Source organism: Mixophyes fleayi, chromosome 1 (genome assembly GCF_038048845.1).
Source record: "Mixophyes fleayi isolate aMixFle1 chromosome 1, aMixFle1.hap1, whole genome shotgun sequence".
In the NCBI taxonomy this organism is placed as follows: Eukaryota; Metazoa; Chordata; class Amphibia; order Anura; family Limnodynastidae; genus Mixophyes; species Mixophyes fleayi.
Genome location: NC_134402.1, coordinates 336,872,748 through 336,895,789, shown reverse-complemented (window position 1 = coordinate 336,895,789; position 23,042 = coordinate 336,872,748). Strand labels below are relative to the sequence as shown.

Here is a 23,042-nt window from a genome sequence, read left to right as displayed (position 1 = left end):
TCCGCTCTTCTGAAAGATAAAAGAAAAATAAACTTTACCAACATAAACAGGATTAGTGCATGGTGACAGTTCACCTAAGCTAAAATGTAATCCTTAGAAAACAGATAAGGGCTGTTTGCTTTCACTATTGTTAGTCAGTGAAATGTTCTATTGATTGTGAAAAGAAGGTAGTCTCCCTGTTATGTGTGGAAGGAAGGGCTCTATTTGTCATCTGGTATTATCAGATGGCCATAAGTACATTGCCAGCAAAGGAGATAACACATGACCATCTGCTAATTGCTAGACCTTTATGCAGGAGGTCTTGTATGTTAGAAGGAAGTAGGGCTCATCATCATCACCATTTATTTATATAGCACCACTAATTCCGCAGCACTGTACAGAGAACTCATTAACATCAGTCCCTGCCCCATTGGAGCTTACAGTCTAAATTTCCTAACACACACACACACACACATAGAGAGAGACTAGAGTCAATTTGATAGCATTCAATTAACCTACTAGTATGTTTTTGGAGTGTGGGAGGAAAGCGGAGCACCTGTAGGAAACCCACGCTAACACGGGGAGAACATACAAACTCCGCACAGATAAGGCCATGGTCAGGAATTGAACTCATGACCCCAGTGCTGTGAGGCAGAAGTGCTAACCACTAAGCCACCGTGCTGCCTGGCTAATGATGTAAAGGTATACCCATGTGATGGCTGTTATGTAGAATTCCAAGAGGAGCATCCATATAATAAAGCTTTGTAAACAATAGCCGGAGCTTTAAATACAGGTTGATATAAAAGGTACTAATATATACTAATATAGAATATTCCGACTAACATATTGGTAAATCGTGGTCATGACAATTGTGATCATAGGCAAACTAACAAATCCTGAATCCAATGTTTACATCTTTAGATTTATACATAATCTACTTTTACACCCAGTGACTAGACATATATATATGAAATATATCTGAGCGTGAATTATAACCATACACCCTCCTTGACAGTCCAGCTTCCAGATGAATAGTGCCTTTTGGCTTGGCTGATAAGTAAACTATAGGAGTTGATCAGTGGATGTTTGTCCTTTACTTGCTTGGGCGTATGTGCAGAATAGTTTTGATGTGCTCCTGCTATGTATTTTGTTGTGTGGGTAAAGTGCCACTTGTTTTGGTAGCATGTATGAGTCACTGTTCTGATATGATATTGAATGATTCATTAATCTGTCTGACAGTGTGCATTGTCTATATTCCTTAATATCCTTCTGCCCCAGTTCTGTTCAGCAGCCCATAAGCAGCAGCATTAGAGCAATGTCTTGTATTACTGCCTTCAGGGAGCATACTGCTGGAGAACTCCTGGCACTACGTCCCCTCCCTCGTACATCTCTTTATCATGTAGGATCCAGGGATAATGGCATCAGAGCCCACAGTTACATCCCTTCTAACTGATAGCTTTAAATGTAAATTGTACTAAAGCAGCTAATCTAGCCCATGAATCGCTGTGTTCAGGCCTTCACTTCTCTGACACAATGGGGGTATGCATTAAGGGGATAAAAGCAGGAAAGCAGTTGTGGATGTACATACATATCGAAGAGAATGACACAGTAATCCCTGTGTTCATTTATTGTACCCCCACAAATTCACAGCCCAAGCAGAAACAATTATTTCAGCTCTGTCTTGGATATAGTAATTTGCCAGCATATATTCACACACACATATATTTATATATATATATATATATATATATGTATATATATATATATATATATGTATATTTATATTAATATGTTATTCATGGTTAGGACACTTATAAAACTGGTTTGCCAAAAAAATAAATCCTTTGCAACAATGGTGCTCAATAGCGTGTCATACCTATAATGCAGAGCATAGGGCATTTTAATTCCCTGTACTGCCTGTGACGCAGCACCAGAGGGGCAGGACTGAGCTGGAAGAGAACGGTGCTTATCAGTGGGACCTGCTGTGCAACATTTATAAAAGGTAATCAGCACTTGCTATACAAACCAGCACCAGATGCTGTTCGAGGGACTTTTATCAAAATTGTCAGCGCAATTTTTATAAATACACATTATTTTTGTCCATTCATTTTCTTTCTTTTTTTTTTTTGCAGGTTTTGTTTTATAAATGTCTCCCACTGTGCTGCAATAATAAAAGTAAAGTGTATAGTCACATACTAGCAGCTGCTATATCTCTGTACAAACAGACAGGAGCACGTGTACAGTCACATGATCATGACTGCAGTAAACCCAGAGCTGGTGGGCCAATCCGTGTATTGCTCGCAGCTGTTTTCATGGGGTGGAAAAACAAGGCACACTGCGTTCTTCAGCAAAATTATATTGAAATGATTCATTTTTAATGATTAGTGGCTACCATGAATAGTGCCTTTGTCAGATCTGTATTTGTCCATTTTTCTATAATGTGACTTTGTAATGCATCATAAAACCAGTATTTCTTAAGGGTATAAAGCCATAACTTCCAACATTATCACTGTGTAAACTGGGACAGTGTGCCCCCAAAGAGACGGGAAGGGGGATGCTGCACACATTGGGGCATACCATCTAGTTCTGTGGCGTGGGTCGCACTTCTAAAGTGCTAGGCTACCTCCAACCACCCACCCTCACTGCGTGTACCTGAGAAGGACACAACTCCCAACAGTCCTGGTAACTGGGGCCAAAGATCTGACTACTAGGACAATGATACAGTCCCTTACATCTGGAATGTCTTGTCCGAATCAGAACAGTTGGGAGGTATGTAAAGTATTAATCATTATTAATCATCGCACCTTCACCCTCCTCCTACTTAGCACAAAAAAAAACAGGGTCATGCAAGGTAGACAGAATAAATACAGACATGAAAACAAAATGTTGGAAAGACTAGCTGGAAGAGGGCACGATGAAACGAGGAGCGAGTGTGGCTCAGATTGGAGATTGGGACAGCTATAAGGGCAGTTTAGGGTAGGGTATATTAGTAAGCTCTAATAAATGGCTTTTCAGAGAGTGATTCAAGTTTTGAAGGCTGTAAGAGAGTCTGTGGTAGGGAATCCCTTAGGTAGGTAGTGAGAAGTCTTGTAGGTTATCAGAGAGGAGGCGCAGATCAGAGGCAGATCTAAGAGGGAGCAAGGTAGAGTACCTCTAGGTAAGGTTTGAGACTTAAGAAGGGGTGGTATATGGTATACAGGGATTTACAGAGTGGTGAGGTGTTTGTGAAGCAGTGAGAGAGGAAGATCAGTCTTGCTGCAGCAAATAGGGCAGACTGAAGTGGGAATAGATGGGTGAGGGAAATGCAAATAGGAGAAGGTTGCAGTAGTCAAGGCGGGAGAGGTTTGGTTGCATCTTGGTTAACAAAAGGTCATATTCTATCAATATTACAAAATTGGAGGTGACAGGACTGAGAGACTGGATCTGAGGAGTAAAGAAGAGGGTGGAGTTATTATAACCAAGGTCACTCAAAATATCTTAATGGGGTTGCACTACATGAATGCTTCTGAGACACTATCAAGCTTGATGTACTTAAATGCATCTTCTCCACAGAACAGTGTCCATGGAAATTATCTAAATTGTTGGCAACTATGACCTGTGATGCATATATGCCAGTCTCACTAGCTCCCCCAGAAAAGTATTATGTTTACAGACAGTGTTTCGCGTCATTCATTTTTAATTAATAATGATTGGATTACTAAAGGCTCAATCACATATTTATTTACCAAAAAGCCAATATAGATAAGGACAGAGAATAGGGGATGGGTTGCGTGGTCATTTGTAACACTGACATCTGTTAACACAAGGATTCACGCACAAACATCACATTATTATTTTAACACATTTTGTATATAATTATTAAGGATGAATATTCAAAAACAATTGTGTAGCTTGATGTGTTCAATATTTAACAGTTATGTATTGATCAGAATACTTTAGAATTTTGCACTACTTGCAGCTTTTTTAAAATAGAAATGATTTCTGAATTGTTTTGTTATGCTAGAGACTGACACAGACAGTCATTGCTCACACATTGATTGGTAATGGTATAAAAACACAAATTTGTTACAATCTCAGACAAACAGTGACTGCCACTGACATTTATGATGATCAATGATGACATTTTAGTGCATGAATGACTTAACCTAGCAACCAATTATTGTCATTTTTGTAGTGTGATTTAGACAATCAAAAACATAATCTGGTTGATATGGGCAGAACTACCTTTTCAGTTTGCACCAGGTGTCATAAATGCCCCCTAATAAGCCAGTACATCCAGGTAATCAGATGCCTCTGATGTGTGGCTCCCGTAGGTGCCAGGACATATAGTACATTGTATGTAAATGACTATGTATGAAAGCCACAATTAAACCTGATGATATCAAAGTTGCTGTTTTAGCCATGGATACATATTATCCCAATTTTCAATTTCAACTGAATACTGAATCTGAGGATTCATTCAAATTAAAATCTTGCAACAACAACAACAGAAAACCTTTTGGCATTTGCCGATTGCTGAACCAAATCTTTGCTTCTGTCTAGGCCAGGGGTAGGCAACCTGCGGCTCTCCAGGTGTTGTGAAACTACAAATCCCAGTATGCCCTGCCACCTATCTGCTGGTTATCTACTGGCAAAGAATGCTGGGACTTGTAGTTTCACAACACCTGGAGAGCCGCAGGTTGCCTACCCCTGGTCTAGGCAGTGTTTATTGCATATTTTTTTTTAGATTTTACCATCTGAAGCAGATCTGGTAATTTCATGTTGCACAAACACCACCTAAAATATTTATTCTAATTTACAGCTTCCTGTTGTTTGTTTACAGGCACTGTTGTTCCAGCTGGATGAGGAAAAGTTTATGGTCTATATCTGGATAGGCGACATCCGCTAGTACAGCTGTCACTGAACTGCATATCCCTCCATGCTGAGCAATACAATAGTGCAGTAAGCATGGTGCGATCTGTAGTTCGACAACATCTAGATGCCTACATTACTATAATGACTGACTCATTTTCAAGGACATCATTTTAGGAGAATTACGCAGAGTAGTTAACCCATTCAGCAACATAATTATAACCCTGCTATTACATGATGTTATCTCTGTCTGAATACAAATGTAATAATTAGCGTCTCATTCAATTAAAACAATCCAGTTGTACTTCAATAAGAATAATCTGAAAATTGGCTATATAAGGATATTTATAATAATAAGTAAAGAAGTGCATGTGAAGCCAGAAAGAAAATGTAGTCATTAACATTGACCACTGTTGCATGGTGCCAATATTACATAAAGTGCTCTGCCACTGGGTGTATTTTGTGTGGCAATTAATAATGAGCTCATATGAAAACATTTTTCTAGAACAACAATAACCTTCATTTAAAATATTTTAGCATGAAACGATCTTATCTGTCGTAATCAACTAATGACATATGCGGGGGCTGGCAAAGAGATATTCTGGAGCAGGGGGCAGACTCTACCATCCAACCTACACTATATGGACACAAGTATTTGGCCACACCTGTTAATTATTGAATTAAGGTGCTTCAATCAGACCCGTTGCCAGAGGTGTATAAAATCAAGCACCTAGCCATACAGTCTCCGTTTGCAAACATTTGTGATAAAAAATGGGTTGTTCTGAAGAGCTCCGTGACTTCAAGTGTGGTACTGTGATAGGATGCCACCTTTGCAATAAGGCGGTTCGTGAAATTTCAACCCTGCTGAATATTCCACGGTCAACTGTAAGTGATATTATTAGAAAGTGGGAGCATTTAGGAAGAACAGCAACTTCGAAGACGAAGACCACGTAAAATCACAGAGCAGAGTTAAAGATTGCTAAGGTGCATGGTGTGTAAAAGTCGCCAATGCTCTGCTGATTCCATAGCTGAAGAATTCCGAACTGTCACTGGCATTAATGTAAGCACAAAAACTGTACGGTGGGAGGTTAATGGAATGGGTTTCCATGGCCGACCAGCTGCAAGCAAGCCTCACATCACCAAGACCAATGCTGGAAGACTGTTACTTGCCTGACTGCATTTTGCTAGATTGGTGGAGGAGGCATAGTATGAAGCTGTTTTCCAGGGTTTGGGCTAGGCCCCTTATCTCTAGTGAAGGGCAATCTTAAAGCTTCAGCATACCAAGTCATTTTGGACAATGCTATGCTTCCAACTTTGTGGCAACAGTTTGGGGAAGGCCTTTTTTATTCCAATATGACTGCCCCAGTGCACAAAGCAAGGACTATAAAGACATGGTTTGATGAGTTCGATGTGTAAGAACTTGACTGACCCGCAGAGCCCTGACCTCAACCCCATCGAACACCTTTGGGATGATCTTGAACAGAGATTGCGAGCCAGGACTTCTCATCCAACATCATAGATGCTCTACAGAATGAATGGTCACAAATTACCACAGAAACACTCCAACATCTTGTGGAAAGCCTTCCGAGAAGAGTAGAAGCTGTTATCGCTGCAAAAGGGGGACCAACTCCATTTTAAAGTATATGTTTTTGAATACAATGTCATTACAGTCCCTGTTGGTGTAATGGTCAAGCGTCTGAATACATTTGTCCATATAATGTATGTCTTATTAGAAGCTGGGAAAAATAGCCTTACCCTCGTCTTATTTCTATTGTAGCTTAGAGTAGGCTTAGCAAAAATTTGCTTGACACAAAAATACTCGGAACCGCTTAACAAGTGCCCCAGCTCCAAATGAGCAGGCAGCATACACACAGCTCTGTGTGTCTCCTTAAATCTCCACAGTTCTGCTTTTCCCTTGCCTTTAACCTGTTTATCATGCTCTCTTGCTCTTTATGGATGAATGGCGGAAACAGTTCTGCTATGCTGTAGATGGTCAATCTGCTGTTGTTGTATGTCTGCACTCCCAGTTCCATATTTTATCAGGTCTATATCATCACCATTATCTTGCACTATCAGTTTCACCAGCTCTTGTAAGCTTTTATCAACAGTTTTCTCTTTTCATTCAGTCATTTAGTCATCTGATAGAACGTGGTGCTGATTCCCCCAAACCTCACAATCTATCTCCATATGTGGAGGTATATACTTCAAGTAATCATTTTATTTGTAAATGCATAATTAACATTAAAATATTGACCACATTCTTAATGCTATAAAAATAAAACTGAAGGATTACCATATCAGCCGAGTAAAGCAGGTAAATGTGCCTATATTGGCAGTGATCATGCTGGCGGTTTGGCAAGCATAATAAAACCACCCAGTTTTTAGATCATCAATGTAAATTGGGACACACAAGAAATTTACATGCTACATGATGGAACCATGGTTGTTTCTTGCAGCCATGTGAACTTACCAGGATGTGAACTAACTGCAGTGCAGCCATGTGTACTTTATGTGTGTTCGGATTTACATCAAGAAATAAGCTCCATATCACCACATATCGCATGTGTGACCTCAGATAGATCAGCAGCATGATGACAAATTAGGTTTAGATCAGATTATTTTGTCATTAGTCCAGGGGTAGATGTGTCTGTCTATGTGCACACACCTGCCGATCAGGGGAATAGGCCCCCATGTGATATGGTTACTCATCCTGAGGACCAAATGGCCGCATCTGTCCAATACGGCCATCCATAGATGGGCCAAACTGAAGACATCCTGTAATTGTACACTGAGGCCAAATGGCAGAATCAGCCTCTTCATTTGCACATTAATGTGAAAGATACTAATCTTTCAAAACATTGAGGACCTCATTTGAGTAAGGTGCTAATCCAACTAAAGGGTGCAAATTTACACCTCGACAAACCATGTTGTGATGCAGATGTTTTGCTCGCAGGCAGAGAAAGCATTGTCTGCCTTTGCATGTAGCACACAAACACTGGGTAGCTTGTGATTTAGATTTAATCTAGGTTGTGCCCAGGCCAGCATTTTCGGTGTCCCCCTGCCTGCAATTTGGGCAGCATGGTGGCTTAGTGGTTAGCAATTCTGCCTTACAGCACTGGGGTCATGAGTTCAATTCCCGACCATGGCCTCATCTGTGAGGAGTTTGTATGTTCTCCCCGTGTTTGTGTGGGTTTTTCCAGGTGCTCCGGTTTCCTCCCACACTCCCCAAAAAAAACATACTGGTAGGTTAATTGGCTGATAACAAATTGACCCTAGTCTGTGTGTCTGTGTTAGGCAATTTAGACTAAGCCCCAATGGGACAGGGACTGATGTGAATGAGTTCTCTGTACAGCGCTGCAGAATTAGTGGAGCTATATAAATAAATGGTGATGATGATGATGATGCGCAGTAAAGCCCCGCACCTAGGTGCCTATTCCAATCTCTGCTCTGTTCAGACTATGAGGTTAAGGGAGAAGGCACTCTTGCCATAACAAAAATATTTTTCCGGCGCAGGCTGGCTAGCGGGTTACCTGATAGGCATGGCGCCCTTCTGCAGCACTTACCTTGTTCCGCCAGCCCTGTATGTGCCCCCTCCCAACTCTAAGCCTGTCCACACATTTTAAATGTGCCACCCTCCACTACAGTGTAGAATGGGTTTACCACGATGCCAAATTGCACTTTCCAGCTGGATTTACTTCTAACTCTAAATGAGTGTTTTTAATGAACGCTACTCATTATAAATAAAGATATGAATGCATAACTAGGGATAAAGTTCACTGATCATCCTTTCCTAGCATGCCATACAAAAATGATGGGTGGTGGGCTTGTGAAGGGATACAAAATATCTCTGAGCTAAATAACTATATTAAGTGCATGCACAGAAGAACCATTGTGCTCATACATTAACATTAATCACATGAGCTCAACAGATTTGCAGATCATGCTGGCTTTCCATAGTGTAGCAATGCAAATGGTCTATGAACAAAATAACTCATTTTTAAATATATTACACAAGTAATGCTAATATATGTACAGTATAAACTTCTGTAAATATCTGCATTAATGGTGAGTCCTATCATTGCTTATAATCAGTTAGCTCTGATGTGATTGATTTAGTGTTGGTTAAGACAACATAAGATCTCAGTCCATCCTCCTAAAGCTGGGTACACACTACAGGGTTTGTGTCCAATAATCGGCTCAACCAGCCGACATACGACCGGTCGTTTGAAAGTCGGGTCAGTGTGTGTAGTGACACGATGGTCGAAAGTCTGCCCAAATGGACGATTGTCGCCTCATTTGGTTGGCTGTACCGTTCAATATTCTAATTTCCTTTCCGTTGTGTAGTGTGTATAAATTTCCGACCGATCCATGACAATCCTCCGATACTTCCTCGACCTGGGGGGCGTGTGTATATAAGTTTGTGATGCCTGTACCAGTCCCACGTGGTGCGGTATCCGCACGTCACTGACTTTGTTTTGTATACATGTGTATTGCACCTGTCTGGCTGCAGACCATTACACTTGTATAAAGCACGTGTGTTATTATCCTTTGCATCTATACTGGGAACCTATTCATATTTACCCTTTATAAACTTATACCTTTGTAAATAACCTTGTGTATGGAGATTTTGGGCTATTACTTTACCTGTACAGGACCATTACATACGAAGGGATTTTATTATTAGTGAATAATTATTTAATGTTTTTTCTAAATTTTATGTATGGTAATAAACTTCTATTTTATAGGAATTAATGGGTGTTAACTATAGTGAAAGCTCTGCCCCTTTATGCTAATGTCTTTGGTATATCGTTACATGCCCCGCAAATGTTTCTTCAGTGTGCATGAAATTAAAATCATTGCTTACGACAACGTGGTTGTAAAAAGTCGCTAAATGGACGTCCGCTCTTCCCTTTACCGTCTAAAACAAGGCTAGTGTGTATGCAATCCATGGACCGAGCGATTGGACCATCGATCGGATGTAAAATCGATCGGCATAAAAAGTTGGTGGAAAATTCTGTAGTGTGTACCCAGCTTAAGGCAGCCCACCTCTTTTCTATTGAGCATGCACAGCGTGTTCAGAACTGAACACCTAAATGGGGCTCCGGTGATCATGTGGTAGCGCCCACAGGACTTGGGTTGGGATAGACTGGCATTACTGGGCCCTCTCTCCTCTTGGCACTATGTCCCCGCGCACATCCTACTATAGTAGTGTTTCCAACACTGATCCAGCTGGCATATCCGTAATCCAGTGGACTTGAAATCCACAGTCGACCTGACAGGGACTTTCCTATAATTTAATTAATTTGTTAACAAGAATGAATGTACAAAAGTACTATAATTGGAAAGCAACGGGATTTAGTGATCTTGTTAAATAACATGGAAACCCCTTTTAATGTCCCCCCCATTACTAAGAGTCAAAAATGATTTCTGGATCAAGATTTGAAACATTATTAGGGAATAGAAAATGTAAGAACTTCATAGAAATAAAACATTTCTGCAAACATAGATAGTAATGGGACATCCCCAATTTTTCCATAAACTGGGAGAGAAAATATACTTCACCTATCTATGTTTGCAGAAATGTTTTATTTCTATGAAGTTCTTCCATTTTCTATTCCCTAATAATGTTTCAAATCTTGATCCAGAAATCATTTTCACTTCCTCAGAGCAAGTAAACAGAGTACACCCAACTTAGATCTATTGATTACTGCTTGATTGGAGGGAATGCTTATTTAGCCTGATCGGCAATCTAACTACTAAGAATTATTGACTGGCATCTTTGAGAAGTCGCAGGCTTTGTGTTTTCTCAGAACAGAGGTAGTCAATATAAAAATACAGCATGCTTTATCCACCAACAGGCCCCTTGACTTATGTTCTTACAAATCATTTCAAAGCTATCATTAGCAAAATAACGCCAAAGTCCTTACTTAGGTTTGCAGGGAGCTGGCAATATCTGAAGAGGAGAACTGTACCTCTTTCATGATATGACACACTGCTCAGGTTAGCCTCATATAGTATGTATCATAAGAGTGAGGGTACATCAGCCTTTATTACATGGGGCATCTTTGTGTGCTTGAAGTTTGTTTTTGCTCAAATTACGCCTTGAAGTGCGCAGGCTGTAATGGAAGTTGCAAAATCCGTCCCACTGAATATATAGGTGGAGATCCTATGGGCGTGAGTCATTAAGGAGAGCAAGGCAGAAAAAGGAGTCAATTTGATCCTGGACAAAACCATGTTACAATGCAAGGGGTGCAAATTAGTCTTTTATTTTGCACATAAAGAAAATACTGACTTCTTGTCATGTAGCACACAGATACTTGATGGCCTGATTCATTAAGGAACGTAGGCAAGACATTTCTTACTTAAGTCTCCTGGACAAAACCATGTTAAAATGAAATGGGTGAAAATTAGTTTTGTGTTTTGTACATAAGTTAAATACTGAATGTTTATTCATGTAGCACACAAATATCAACTTTAAATTTCAGTGTACAAATAAGCTATCAAGTATTTGTGTGCTACATGAAAAAACAATCAGTATTTAACTTATGTGCAAAATAGAAGTAGTGTTCACCCCTTTTATTTTAACATGGTTTTGTCCAGTAGACTTAAGTGAGAAATCTCCTGCTTAAGTTCCTTAATGAATCAGGCCCGATGATAACTTTACATTTACACTGACATTTAAAGTTGATCTAGGACATACCCTACCCCAACGATAAATCTCTCCCCACATTTTAAATTTATCCCCCCCTCCTCCAATGCAACATGGTTTTGCCGAGGTGCAATGTTACTCCTTTTTTTTGCTTTGTTCTCCTTAATGACTCAGACTCTATATCTGTGAGCTGGTGCCAAGTTTCAAAATAGCTGCACGCGATTTTTCATATCAAGGAAGGCGCCTGAAAATGCGCCCTCACCACCCGTCTCATTTCAATACTCTCATTGTGCAAAAGTAAATCTCATTTTTAGGGGGGAATTCAAATGCTGGCAATGTGGCGCGCGGACCTCTCGCTGGACACATTGCTGGCAATTACGGTAGAAATCTTCTCTCATTTTCCCTCGCAGGAAAAATTAATGGAGATTCCTGTCAAATCTCTGCTGCAAAGTGTCTCACACACGTTCCGGAGACACTTCACAGCTAACTGAATTCCCCCCTATAATTCTCTGCAAAACTACATGCACCTGTGAACCTACACTGTAGAAGGAACACCCTCACTCTAGCCCTTTGGCCCATGGAAACTTCTGGTTCTCTGAAAACGCAGGTATGTTGTCCACAAACTCATGTACTTTGGCGGAAATCTAGGCCAACCAGCACTGGTGCTGGTTAAGTTCAGGGGCCTGTGTGGGCATATTCGAGGACTGATACCTGTTCCGAAATAAGCAACCATACCGTACAAATCCATGGAATCCCTCCTCCAAGACCAGGACTCCCATCATTCAGAAGATGCTGAACCCTACCAGCACCTCAGCTGCCTATATTGTAACTGACTGGAGAATTTAAATTGTGAGTAGTTTGATGGCAGGTTGTAGTTTGCTGACTGTACTGTTACGACTGTCTAACACAGCAGGGGTTCTGCCGAATGGTGGTGGGTGGGAGTGCTTCCTTTCAAAAAGAGTAATTTTTTATTGACTCTTTTTATCACCTATACAGTCTGATTTTTATTTTTTCCTCTCCATAATACTTCCATAACACAGTCCTTGTCCTATTTGCTAAAAGATAGAATCATATGTTATAATAAAGAAAGCATGTAATGGACCTGAAAACTTTGAGGAACTCCAAATAAACAGGAACTTTTTGGGCCTGAGTCATTAAAGAAGTAAAGTAAGGCAAAAAAAGGAGTAACTGTTCTCAGGGACAAACCATGTTACAATGCAAGGGGTGCAAATTAGTTTATTATTTTGCACATAAGTTAAATGCTGGCTGTTTTTTCATGTAACACACAAATACTTGATAGGTTTATTTTTACACTGAAATATAACTATAAATCTGTCCCCACATTTTAAATCCCCCCCCCCTCCAATGCAACATGGTTTTGCCCAGTGCAAAGTTACTCATTTTTATGCTTTGCTCTCCTTTATGACTCAGGCCCTTTGTATCTATGGGACATGAGGGTGAATTAGTTTCTTTAGCAAAGAAAATATTGTGTTGCTACTGTATGGAACCATCCAGACACATTGTAAACAGTAGTGGTGTGACTGCTCTGTGTCCAGGCTGCCAGACAGAAAGGGGTAGCATTGGTGACATTTACTCCGTGCCCCAAGGACTCTGTCCTTCATACAGACCTTCACAAAGATCATTGATTTTCTGTCATTCTGTTAAAGGCGAAATCATTTCATCTTCTGCCAAAGTAACATGCTGTTCGTAGGATTATAACAGTTATTCCGTAATTAATCTTCTGACCCATCATAAGAACATTACACAGAATATGCGATATCCTATTTTCAAATAGCTATAGCACAGCTAATAGGAAAATTAGTATTGTTAAATGCATAATAGTTTAACTTATTTAATGACGACATCATAGGGTGTGAAGTGCTGCATTCTGTACATTTTCCTATACAAAATGAAATTATTCCCCTACTTCCCACATATCTTTCCCTCCCAGTATTCTGTCCTGAGCACTACCATTGTATTGTACCTACAACTCACACAAGTCTAATGCTACAGTAGTAAAATGTTTTTAGCCATTAATTAGGTGTATTAAAAGAAAAGGCCTTCGCTGTAAAAGAGGAATAGCACATAATTAAAATGAATCATGTAGTCTGAATTTACATTGATTTGTTCCTATTTGAACTGAATTGATTCAGGCAAAGTGTGTTTCAGCTTATGCTGAAAGTTGAGTTAATACATGAACTATGTACTTATCCTTATTCAATTATTTAAAAATATTTGTTACATACAAAGGTTGTTCACTAACACATACATGCCTTATTTAGCAAGTAGTGTCCGGGAGAGGGGCGTGTGTAGAGGGTGAGAGGGGCGGGGCACGGTGAATCGCGTCATTTGCCCCCGCCCCATCCCCCCCCCCCGCGTCAAATATGCAGTTTTGTCGCGGGTGTGGAGCCAAAATGACGCAATTCACCGCAAGTCGCGTCATTTTAGCCCCGCAATTGCGGGATGCGGGAGATTTGCCAGTTCTCCCTGGAGTCCGTGAGACCGACCCGAATTTCGGGAGTCTCCCGGAGTTGGCAAGTATGCACTAACATAGCTGAAAATGTTCAGCGACCCCTTGATTGCTGTGGGTTATTGAATGTGGAAAAGGCCTGTACAAGTATTTCCAATGTGTGATATAACAAAATAAATATATTATAAAGCAAGTGTAAGCTCACATATTTATTGATAGTTATCAAAACTTCTTCTGATAGGGATTAATGAGACCATAATGCTTATTCCCCTGGAATGTTCAGGAGTCTCATGAATTTCGAGGAGTCCTCCTGGACAAGCGGGCACTCTCCTGGATCCTAGTGATGTGTCATCATTCATGGTATTGCATGATGCGGGCACACTTGCCACCTGATCTCCATTTTGGTATCTCCGGGAAAAGTTGATCAAGTATGACTAAGACCCATTTATAAAGCTGATGTCGTTGTTTTACTATAAAATTGGGGACTCATGTGGCAAACCTCAATGTATACATATATACCCTGAAGTTCGTTATACCAAGAAACTGCTTAAAGCAAAACTTTCATCTTTTTTACCTCTTCTGCTGAGGTAAACACATGTCTGTGGTGCTTTGCTCACATTCGTGCAAGGTAATGCTAATCTAGCACTAACCCATCTTCACAAGCAAGAGAGTCTGTGTCACTTTTCTGTATGACTGTATGGATAATACTTGACTGCACCTAAACAAAATTACTGGAACTATGCTGGAAATACTTGTTCTCAGGCAGAATCTTTTGTGTCTGTATGTCTGGCTAACAATTTATAGAAACGTTACAATTATTATAGTCTTTTTATATAAAGTGGCATGTGTAGCTTTGCAGATATACGTCAACAAGTGTGTACACTTATGCCCTACAATACGTACAGATGTGTCTTGATAGTTTAAGTAGTAAATCATTAAGTCACATTACCCATTTTGTACACAGTATAATAAGGTAACAAAGTGTTCTATACACAAGAGGGAACAGTATGTTGACAGTTATTGAAAAATCTGAAAGTAGAGCTGGAGGAGTCAATGTGCAATCCAAAGCGCCACTGATCATCATTGTGTAGTGCTGCTGATCATCATTGTGTAGTGCTGCTGATCATCATTGTGTAGTGCTGCTGATCATCATTGTGTAGTGCTGCTGATCATCATTGTGTAGTGCTGCTGATCATCATGTGTCACTGCACCAACCCTCTAGTATATGCGAGAGATACGCTTCCTAAAAGGGGATGCATCCACCACTAACTGTGCCGCAGATATGTGAACACACCCTTACTGTTCTCAGCTTAAGATAGCCGCAGCATTATTCTTTTCTAGTCATAAAGGGTTGCAATTCGAAGACACACAATGATCTTCAATGGACATGTGTGTCCCTTTTTTTGTGTGTGCATGCGCAGTACGACAACAGACATACATACAACTCAAAATGAGCCCTATAGAATTCTATTACTGCAGTATTATATAACTATGGCTTATACTGCTGCAAATCATGCAGTTGAAGTTTCTTTTGCTATATAACTCCGGGCAAAAAAAAGCTTAAAACTAAAAGTGGGAGACCGTCAGCGGTTTCAATGTAGATAAATCACTATCCCTAAACTAAAGCCAGTAAATTAATTGTGATAATTTCCATTTAAGGTTAAACTCTGTGTCGAAAAAAGTTTCCCCTTCCCCCCAGGATTTTTCTTGTACTCACTGTTTGGTTGTCCTCATAAAGCTTCAAGTCATATCCACTGAGTTCCACGCAGAATATTATAGCTGTCACACCCTCAAAGCAGTGAATCCACTTCTTCCGTTCAGACCGCTGACCCCCAACGTCAACCATCTTGAAAGTAAGCTCTTTGAAGGTGAACTTGTTCTCTACAATGCCTGTAGTCATGTCTCGAGAGCGAAGGATGTCTTCTACAGTGGGGATGTACTCAACGGCTGCTATCCTCTCCAGGTCATTGAGGTAATAAGCAGCATTGTCTTCTAGGTGGTACTCATTAGAGCGACAGAAGCACTCCTGCACCCCCGAGTCTGCCCAAAGTCGCTTCATCACCCCTAGCAGTTCAGACGTAATTTCACCCTTGCTCTCTGCTGGGCCCGTCAAAGCAAATAGTTGTACTGCATCATAAGCGCGGTCCGGGTTGTGAAATTCAATCTTCAGTGTGGCAAGCGCCCTTATGATGCGAGTGAGCGAGTCAATAGCATTATAAATGATGAGGGGTTTATATTCCTTGCATGCTTCTAGATTGAACCCCCCACTGTGGATAATTTTCATTTGCTTTACAATGGTACTTTTGCCAGAATTGCTGGTTCCAAGTAGCAAAAGTTTGATTTCCCGTCGTTGGCGCTGACTTTCAGAGCGCAGGTGCCTGTCAATCCTGCGCGATCGCCTCGCTGCCTCTTTCTCCTCCGCACTCTGCCGACATCCCATGGTAGGTGGTTGCCAGAGGTGGAGTTTCTCCCTCTCTCTTTATCCTTCCTCTCTGTCTAACAGAGATGTTTTGTCTTACACCTTTTGTGTCAGGTGAGATAACAATCAGATTGGACGATAAGTGTCAACCCTAACAAGTGTGTAAAAATAAGGAGCAGTACAACCTCATGCAGATGGTCTTCTCAGCAGATGTCATGGCACTCCCCTTCCCTTGAGGTAGAAGTGACACATTCCTTTTTTAATGAAAAGACACTTCCCGTCTCCACTGAGTGACCGTATCCTTCATATACCCTTTTCTCTTCTGCATAATTATTTCACTTCCTCCAGTCCAAAGGTAAGGGGCAGGCTACTCATCTGCTTCTGCCTCACTTGCCTTTTTAATTGTATTTTCTGGTTACCATGGTGATCCTGCTCCGTGCAGCAAGAGATTCTGTGGCCTCTCCTCTATTTCACTGGCCTTTTTGATGTTTGTTTTTTTGTTTCTTCGCCCTGTTCCTGACAGTGATCCGCACCTGTCAGACACAAAGATAGACAAATATTGAATGATTGTATCTGCATATTCTGTACCTTCAAATAATACACGGTATGCATTATGTACTACTGTGGTGAGTTTCTCACAAACCATATAGTGTTACTGGTGCTTTAGTGACAGAAAGCATTTTTATACGATTTCACAAAACGTGGATGGACAAGTGTAAAGGAAGATCATCTGACCATATCACTGCATTTAGTATGGGATTGTCCAGATGAAAGATTTTTTTCTGGAGTTTAGTGGATCACATACCTTCAACGAAGCCATCTGCATGCAAAATATCCAAAACAAATTAATAAAATTAAATTGAAAAATGCCTGCCTGGGCGTAGCTTAAAACTCCACCCAAATGTTGGGTGCTGGAAGCTCATGTACACATTAATAGTTCTTCATTTGTCTTTTTCTAATCTCTTAGTCACTTTGCATTTGCTATCCTGTGTTCTTGAAATGGATCACCTATCTATCATATTAAGGTTACAGGAACAATAGCTATTTCTGTTTTGCAATAATCATTGATTCTCAACAGAAGAATATTACGTAAGTAAGGATTATTGATTAATACGTGAAACAATAGAATGTTTGCCGCTCCCAAAGGGTCTTATTATGTCATAGGATCAATATCTGCAGAGGACTGAAAAAAAGAACAAACTGGGGACTTTCTGTATTTCAGGCCGATAAATACTCGCTGTTCACAAATAAAACCAATTTACATCTTTCTGTCCTCAGACATTCACATATCTGCCTTAGTGAGATTTAATTGGTAAGAGATTTACTTTGCCACGATAAGTAGTAATAAAACTTATCACTGCATTTTGATAAATATTCACCTTTTAAATTGTTCATGTTTTGCATATATGTATTTTGTCAAGAAACCATGGTTTTGCTCATCTGACGTTGCTGTCCCTATGTATACAAGAAACAGGACCATCTGTTTACTTTCAATTCAAGACAAAAATACATTTACAGGTGTGAAGGGCTTCATATATAAACCAAGGGGTGTTTACAAAAGTGAAAATCTGTAGCTCTGAAGCGCTTGTGCCGTTTTGTGATGTCATGTGCTTATTTTTGCGCAAATGCAACTGTTTATACAGGGTTAAACCATTTTTTATCTCTTGGTGGGAGGAGCTGGGGGCGGGCTAGACGCACCAACATCCAAAAACAAGATTTCTAATTGCTAGATGTGATTATTTAATTGAGATCCAAAGGGTAGATAATACACACTTTGGGTGCTACAGAGTATTTTGCTCAACCCATAAGGACATGATTTTTACATGTCTTCAGAAGTGATGGAAGCCTCTTCCCATGCTGGATCTCCAGGTTCCTTCTATGCATACTTGCCTACTTTTAGTTGGGACCCTCCGGGAGATAAAGGATAGGGAGCATGGTGGGAGGGCAGGACGCTGTGAATCACACCATTTTGTCATTTTGACATTTTGTCGTGGGGACGAGGCCAAAATAACTCTATTCACCGCCAATCGCATCATTGAGGCACCCATCCCACTCACTTCACTAGGAAGCGTGCATGATCATGATGCAGGAGAACTGCCTGCTCTCTCAGGAGTCCAGGAGACCTAACCGGAATTTGGGAGTCTCCCGGACATTTTTAAGAGAGTTGGCAAGTATGCCTATATGTAGGAATCTGCATTTTGGGGCACATTTCAAGTTTTATACTGAACACATTGAAAACCGCAAGTGACACACGTGATAAAACTCTCCCCACCCTTATTCATTTCAGATCTAAATGATGCTAAACTGCCATTGTTTTATGCGAACAACTGAAATGTGTAAATAAAAGGGGGGGTTCTAAAGTGGAAGCCGGTAGGATTTTGTTGCATTTCCAATTGGACCAGCATTCCCCAAAAGGGACAGAGTTTTTTGCGTTTTGTTCCTTGGAGGGCAGCTCGGAATGTGTGCACGCTTCTTGCGGATTACTTGCATTCGCACAACGTGAAATGCTCTGCACACTCGCATGTTTTCCGGTTCGTAAATATGACCTTTAATGTATTTACTTACAGTACATGTTTCTGGATTTTCCTGTCAGTAACATTAATCTCCCTTGTATGCTGATTTTTTCCTCTTACTTTAATGAGTGGCCAAGGTAAATAGAAGATGTAACTGCTGGGCCAGCACTGCAGACTGCAGAATGATGCCCATAATCACGAAATGCATCATCTCAGCTACAGGGCCTGTGACTCATTCTGGGCCTGTCCTATACAGAACGTGCAGACTTGTAATAGGCTGCTTCACACTGTCACATTCACCTTCACACTAACACACACTCTCAATTGCTCCCAAAAGGCCAGGCTCTCTGTAGATAGATTGCCCGATTTCAAGGTCATCAGGACTCCACTTATGTTACAAACCAGATTTGTCTGGATTTCACGTGTGTAATAATAATGTAAAGCTAAAGCAACTGCAGGTATAGCAGCAATATTCACTGTCAAATTTCAAGACAAGGGTTTGTCATTTGTTGGCAGATGACCATATTTCTGCTTTGTCACAAACCAACAACACTGACCTAGATTTTTCAAAAGACTGTTATGGTTTTGCACTTCTTATCAACCATTCCTGCACATGGAAATGATGATTTTCTGTTAGCACTCTGAAATATCTAGGAGACAGAGGGGGTGTATTTATCTGCTGACCGTTGCAGGCGTCAAAGATAATGCAGTTGGCTCTGTTCCAATTTGAAATCAAGTTGTGCCAGCTTCCTCAAAAACATGTTCCACTGCAACCAGAAGGTTTGCAACATGGCTTTGTGCTTATAAGAAAAAACATTAATGACAAACGATTATGTAAAAAAACATTGGATGCTTTTCTCTGCACTTCAGTGTTTTATATTTTTATGCTGTGCTTTTAGATTGTTTACATAACACTTTGCCAGTGGTAAAACCATAAATACAATATGTTGGTAGAATTTTTACCAAACATGTTGGTACAATATTTTTTTTTACATTGTATTAAAGAAAAACCTTATCCGGCGTACCAGGACCTGCTCTGTTCAGGAGATACTCCCCCCCTTCTTATCTCGTCAAACATCAATTCTCCCGCTGCAGCAACATGGATTCTCCCGCTGCAGCAACCGTGAACATTTTGAGACACAGTGCTGGATGACTGCAAAAGGAGAATTGACTGTTGACAAGAAACCAGTGGGTAAGTATGCCAAACAGAACTGACCCCCTGCTCTTGTACATAGGCACCTCTGGTGTAACTTATTGCAATTAAATTTCCCAGGTCTGAGTGACTATCCTGTTAGTATATGAGAAAAACGAATCATGTATCAAAATTGTGAGCTAGCAAATGACCAAAATCCTACAGAAGGAAGTCTGTTAGCAACGGGTAGAGACTAAAAAGATACTGTTTGTTGTAGCTGCTTTTGAAAGGAGTGAAAATGCAAGCAGAACATTTCCAGGATATAGCAAATGTGCCAGGAATATAGGAAGAACATGTTAGCAGTCGAAAAATGCAACATCAGTCCTCATGTGCTCTTTTACTGCTGGCGTGCTGGATTCCACCTACCCTCATAGGAATCTTCTCTCAGAGCTGTGAATCTGGGCTCTCTGCACAAGCAATGCTGGCAACTGTTATTTTGTGCAAATGTGAATTTAGCCCCGGAAGCTGAATCTTTATATATATTTTTTACTCATGTTACCATGTTTGGAAGTAAAAAGGGTAGAGCACAGGCACAGAATACCCAACAAATTCTGTACAAGTGCTGGATTTGGTCAAGTGTTGTCAGACTATAAAACTGTACATCGGAGTCATTAGAAATATCACTGATCATAGCAGACACGCTGATGTCATAACCCAGTTATTTGTCACACAGATCAGCTGACAAAAGCCAGACAAATTTCTCTTGTTGTAGGGCAGACTGACTTATGGTCAGCAGGGAGCAGGCTCCCTTACTCATGGCTAGCTGCGAGACATCTCTGTCACTTGATCTGCACATTGTACAGATCTTCTAAAACAAGACGCCATTCTCTTGTATCTATTGCGTGCAAGATTCAGCCCACAACAGAGAAAGATATTTAGGCTTTGCCTTGTGCATTTTAGCACATGGTCGCTGCTCCTCTGAGCACAATTTATTCACGCTTCTGAACCTTAATCTCACTCACTCACTTTTGACTAGGTTGTTAGATGACCCTATCCCTGGTACCTCCCGCTCCATGCACTCTCTGGAAGCCGGCCCTTCTTCTCACCTTACCCTTTACCTAATTCTCCATTGCAGCCTACCATGTGCATGGCAGTTTTGGGTGTTCACTTGTAATGTTCAGCTAAGTATTACGATTCGGGTCTCTGTTGGAGTTTAGGGTCAGTATTAAGCTCTGGGTTTGAGATTTACATTCTGATCTCTAGATGGAGAGGATGTGTAGCTTATAGCTGTACTCTATTAAGTGTAGTTATATGGGTACTCCTAAGAAACAACTCATATGCATGGCATATACATGTAACTATAGAAATCAAGTCTTGTTCATACGTAATTTCTATTACATTTGCATTTAAATCGCTTTTTTCCATTCAATAAAAAATTAAATTTATGGTTGGTACCTTCTACTATCCATATATCTTACCACTACTTAAATTAAACCTTACCTCTAATCATAATAAAATGATTTAAATGTGACTATTTACTTAAAAATGATAAGAGCCTCGGTGTTGCCCACCAGTTCAGCAGTGAGTGGCTTCCTATACTAGACACCATAGGTGAAGCTTCAGCCCTCCTCCCCCTCTTCCCTAGTATTACCCCTATGCACACATTGTTAAGGATTACCATGTCTTTGTTGTAATGTGCAGCTATGAATACTGAAGGGCTAGCTGATTTTGGACCAATCACACATTACGTGAAGGGGATTGTCAGAGGGAGTGCTGGGCGAGTTAGTCTCTAAGGTAACCATAAAGGAGAGTGGACACATCACAGTTATCAGCCTGATAGGAAAGAAATCAAGAGAAATAAGAGAAAAATCAAACCAGAGATAGAGTGAGAGGAAGAGCAAGTAATACAGGGACAGAGAGATCATTGTGGAAGTGATCTGAAATAGAGAGAACTGTTGTTAATGGTAAAGGTGCTAATAAAATAATTAGAAGTAATAAGTAAATCAGCATTATCAGCAGGTAATCAAATATCTGAGAAGAGTTACCTCTGGACAAGATAAATGGTCCTGTAAATCCTGTCTACCTCATTACCAGCCTGTAATTCATTCTTCTCCTCCTTTCTTATCTCCATCCCCCCTACCTTCTACCCCTTAGCCCCCATCCTGTAGTTCACCCCCCTCGCTCACTTCTTACCCTGTAATGAATTCCCACTCACCTAACGCCCTGTAACTCATTTCACTCACTTGGAGTATGGCACTGTGTGGTGATGTCACAGCACAATGTCACACTGCCACACATATAACTGGCAGTATCACAACTCTGAGACTGACATCCCCTCCTCTACCCAAGGTAGGAAACAGCAGGGCAGGTTAGGGGGGGTGGGATGGTTGGGCCACACAAGCTCGAAAAAATGAAAATGTTTAAACATGCCAATCTCTTCCCCATTGTTAGCCAACAAGGAAGGGTGCGTTCAATTTAATTCCCTGGGTGGCTGTGTGTGGAGGTGCTACAGGGGAACATGCAGGCCCGGCGCTCCCATTAGGCAAGGTTAGGCACTTGCCTAGGGCGCCGGGCTCTGGAGGGCGCCCTCCAGAATGAAAATTGCTTTAAAACTGTGCGGCGACCGCTGACCATACCTGTCACGGCCGCCGCACAGCATTCAGATGCACGGGGGAGGGGGGAAGAGGCTATTGCTCACCACCGCCGCCTCTCTGCTTCGTCTCCTCCCCTCCACTTACTAGTGTCAGTGAGTGGAGGGGAGGAGACTGAGCAGAGAGGCGGCGGTGGTGAGGTAAGGAAACACGGGGTGAGGAGGGCGCCGTTTTTGCGGGAAGGGGGGGGGCGTGCCGATTTTTGCGGGGGAGGGGGGGGCGCACCGATTTTTTCAAAGTGCCTAGGGCGCCATGGACCCTAGCACCGGCCCTGGGAACATGCTACATCACTCAAAGTTTTAGGTTCCCCCGAGATTTTCCAGTCTAGGCGTCTGCCTGGAGCATTTCTAATTAGTAGTTTACTCTTTGTGAACTAGT

The 23,042-nt window shown here is 41.0% G+C and overlaps 2 protein-coding genes across 4 annotated transcripts in view; one reads left to right on the top strand and one right to left on the bottom strand.

Moving 5' to 3' along the window:
• RSPH14 (radial spoke head 14 homolog) overlaps positions 1-23,042 on the top strand; it is a 135,884-nt gene that overhangs the window by 65,239 nt on the left and 47,603 nt on the right. The gene's annotated exons all lie outside the window — the stretch shown is intronic.
• Positions 1-23,042, bottom strand: part of GNAZ (G protein subunit alpha z) — a 77,850-nt gene that overhangs the window by 39,383 nt on the left and 15,425 nt on the right. For both annotated transcript variants that reach the window (XM_075215401.1, XM_075215397.1), the window contains one exon: positions 15,667-16,901. In XM_075215401.1, coding sequence (XP_075071502.1) covers positions 15,667-16,389 — 723 coding nt within the window. In that variant the 5' untranslated portion in view covers positions 16,390-16,901. The remainder of the gene's footprint in view (positions 1-15,666; positions 16,902-23,042) is intronic.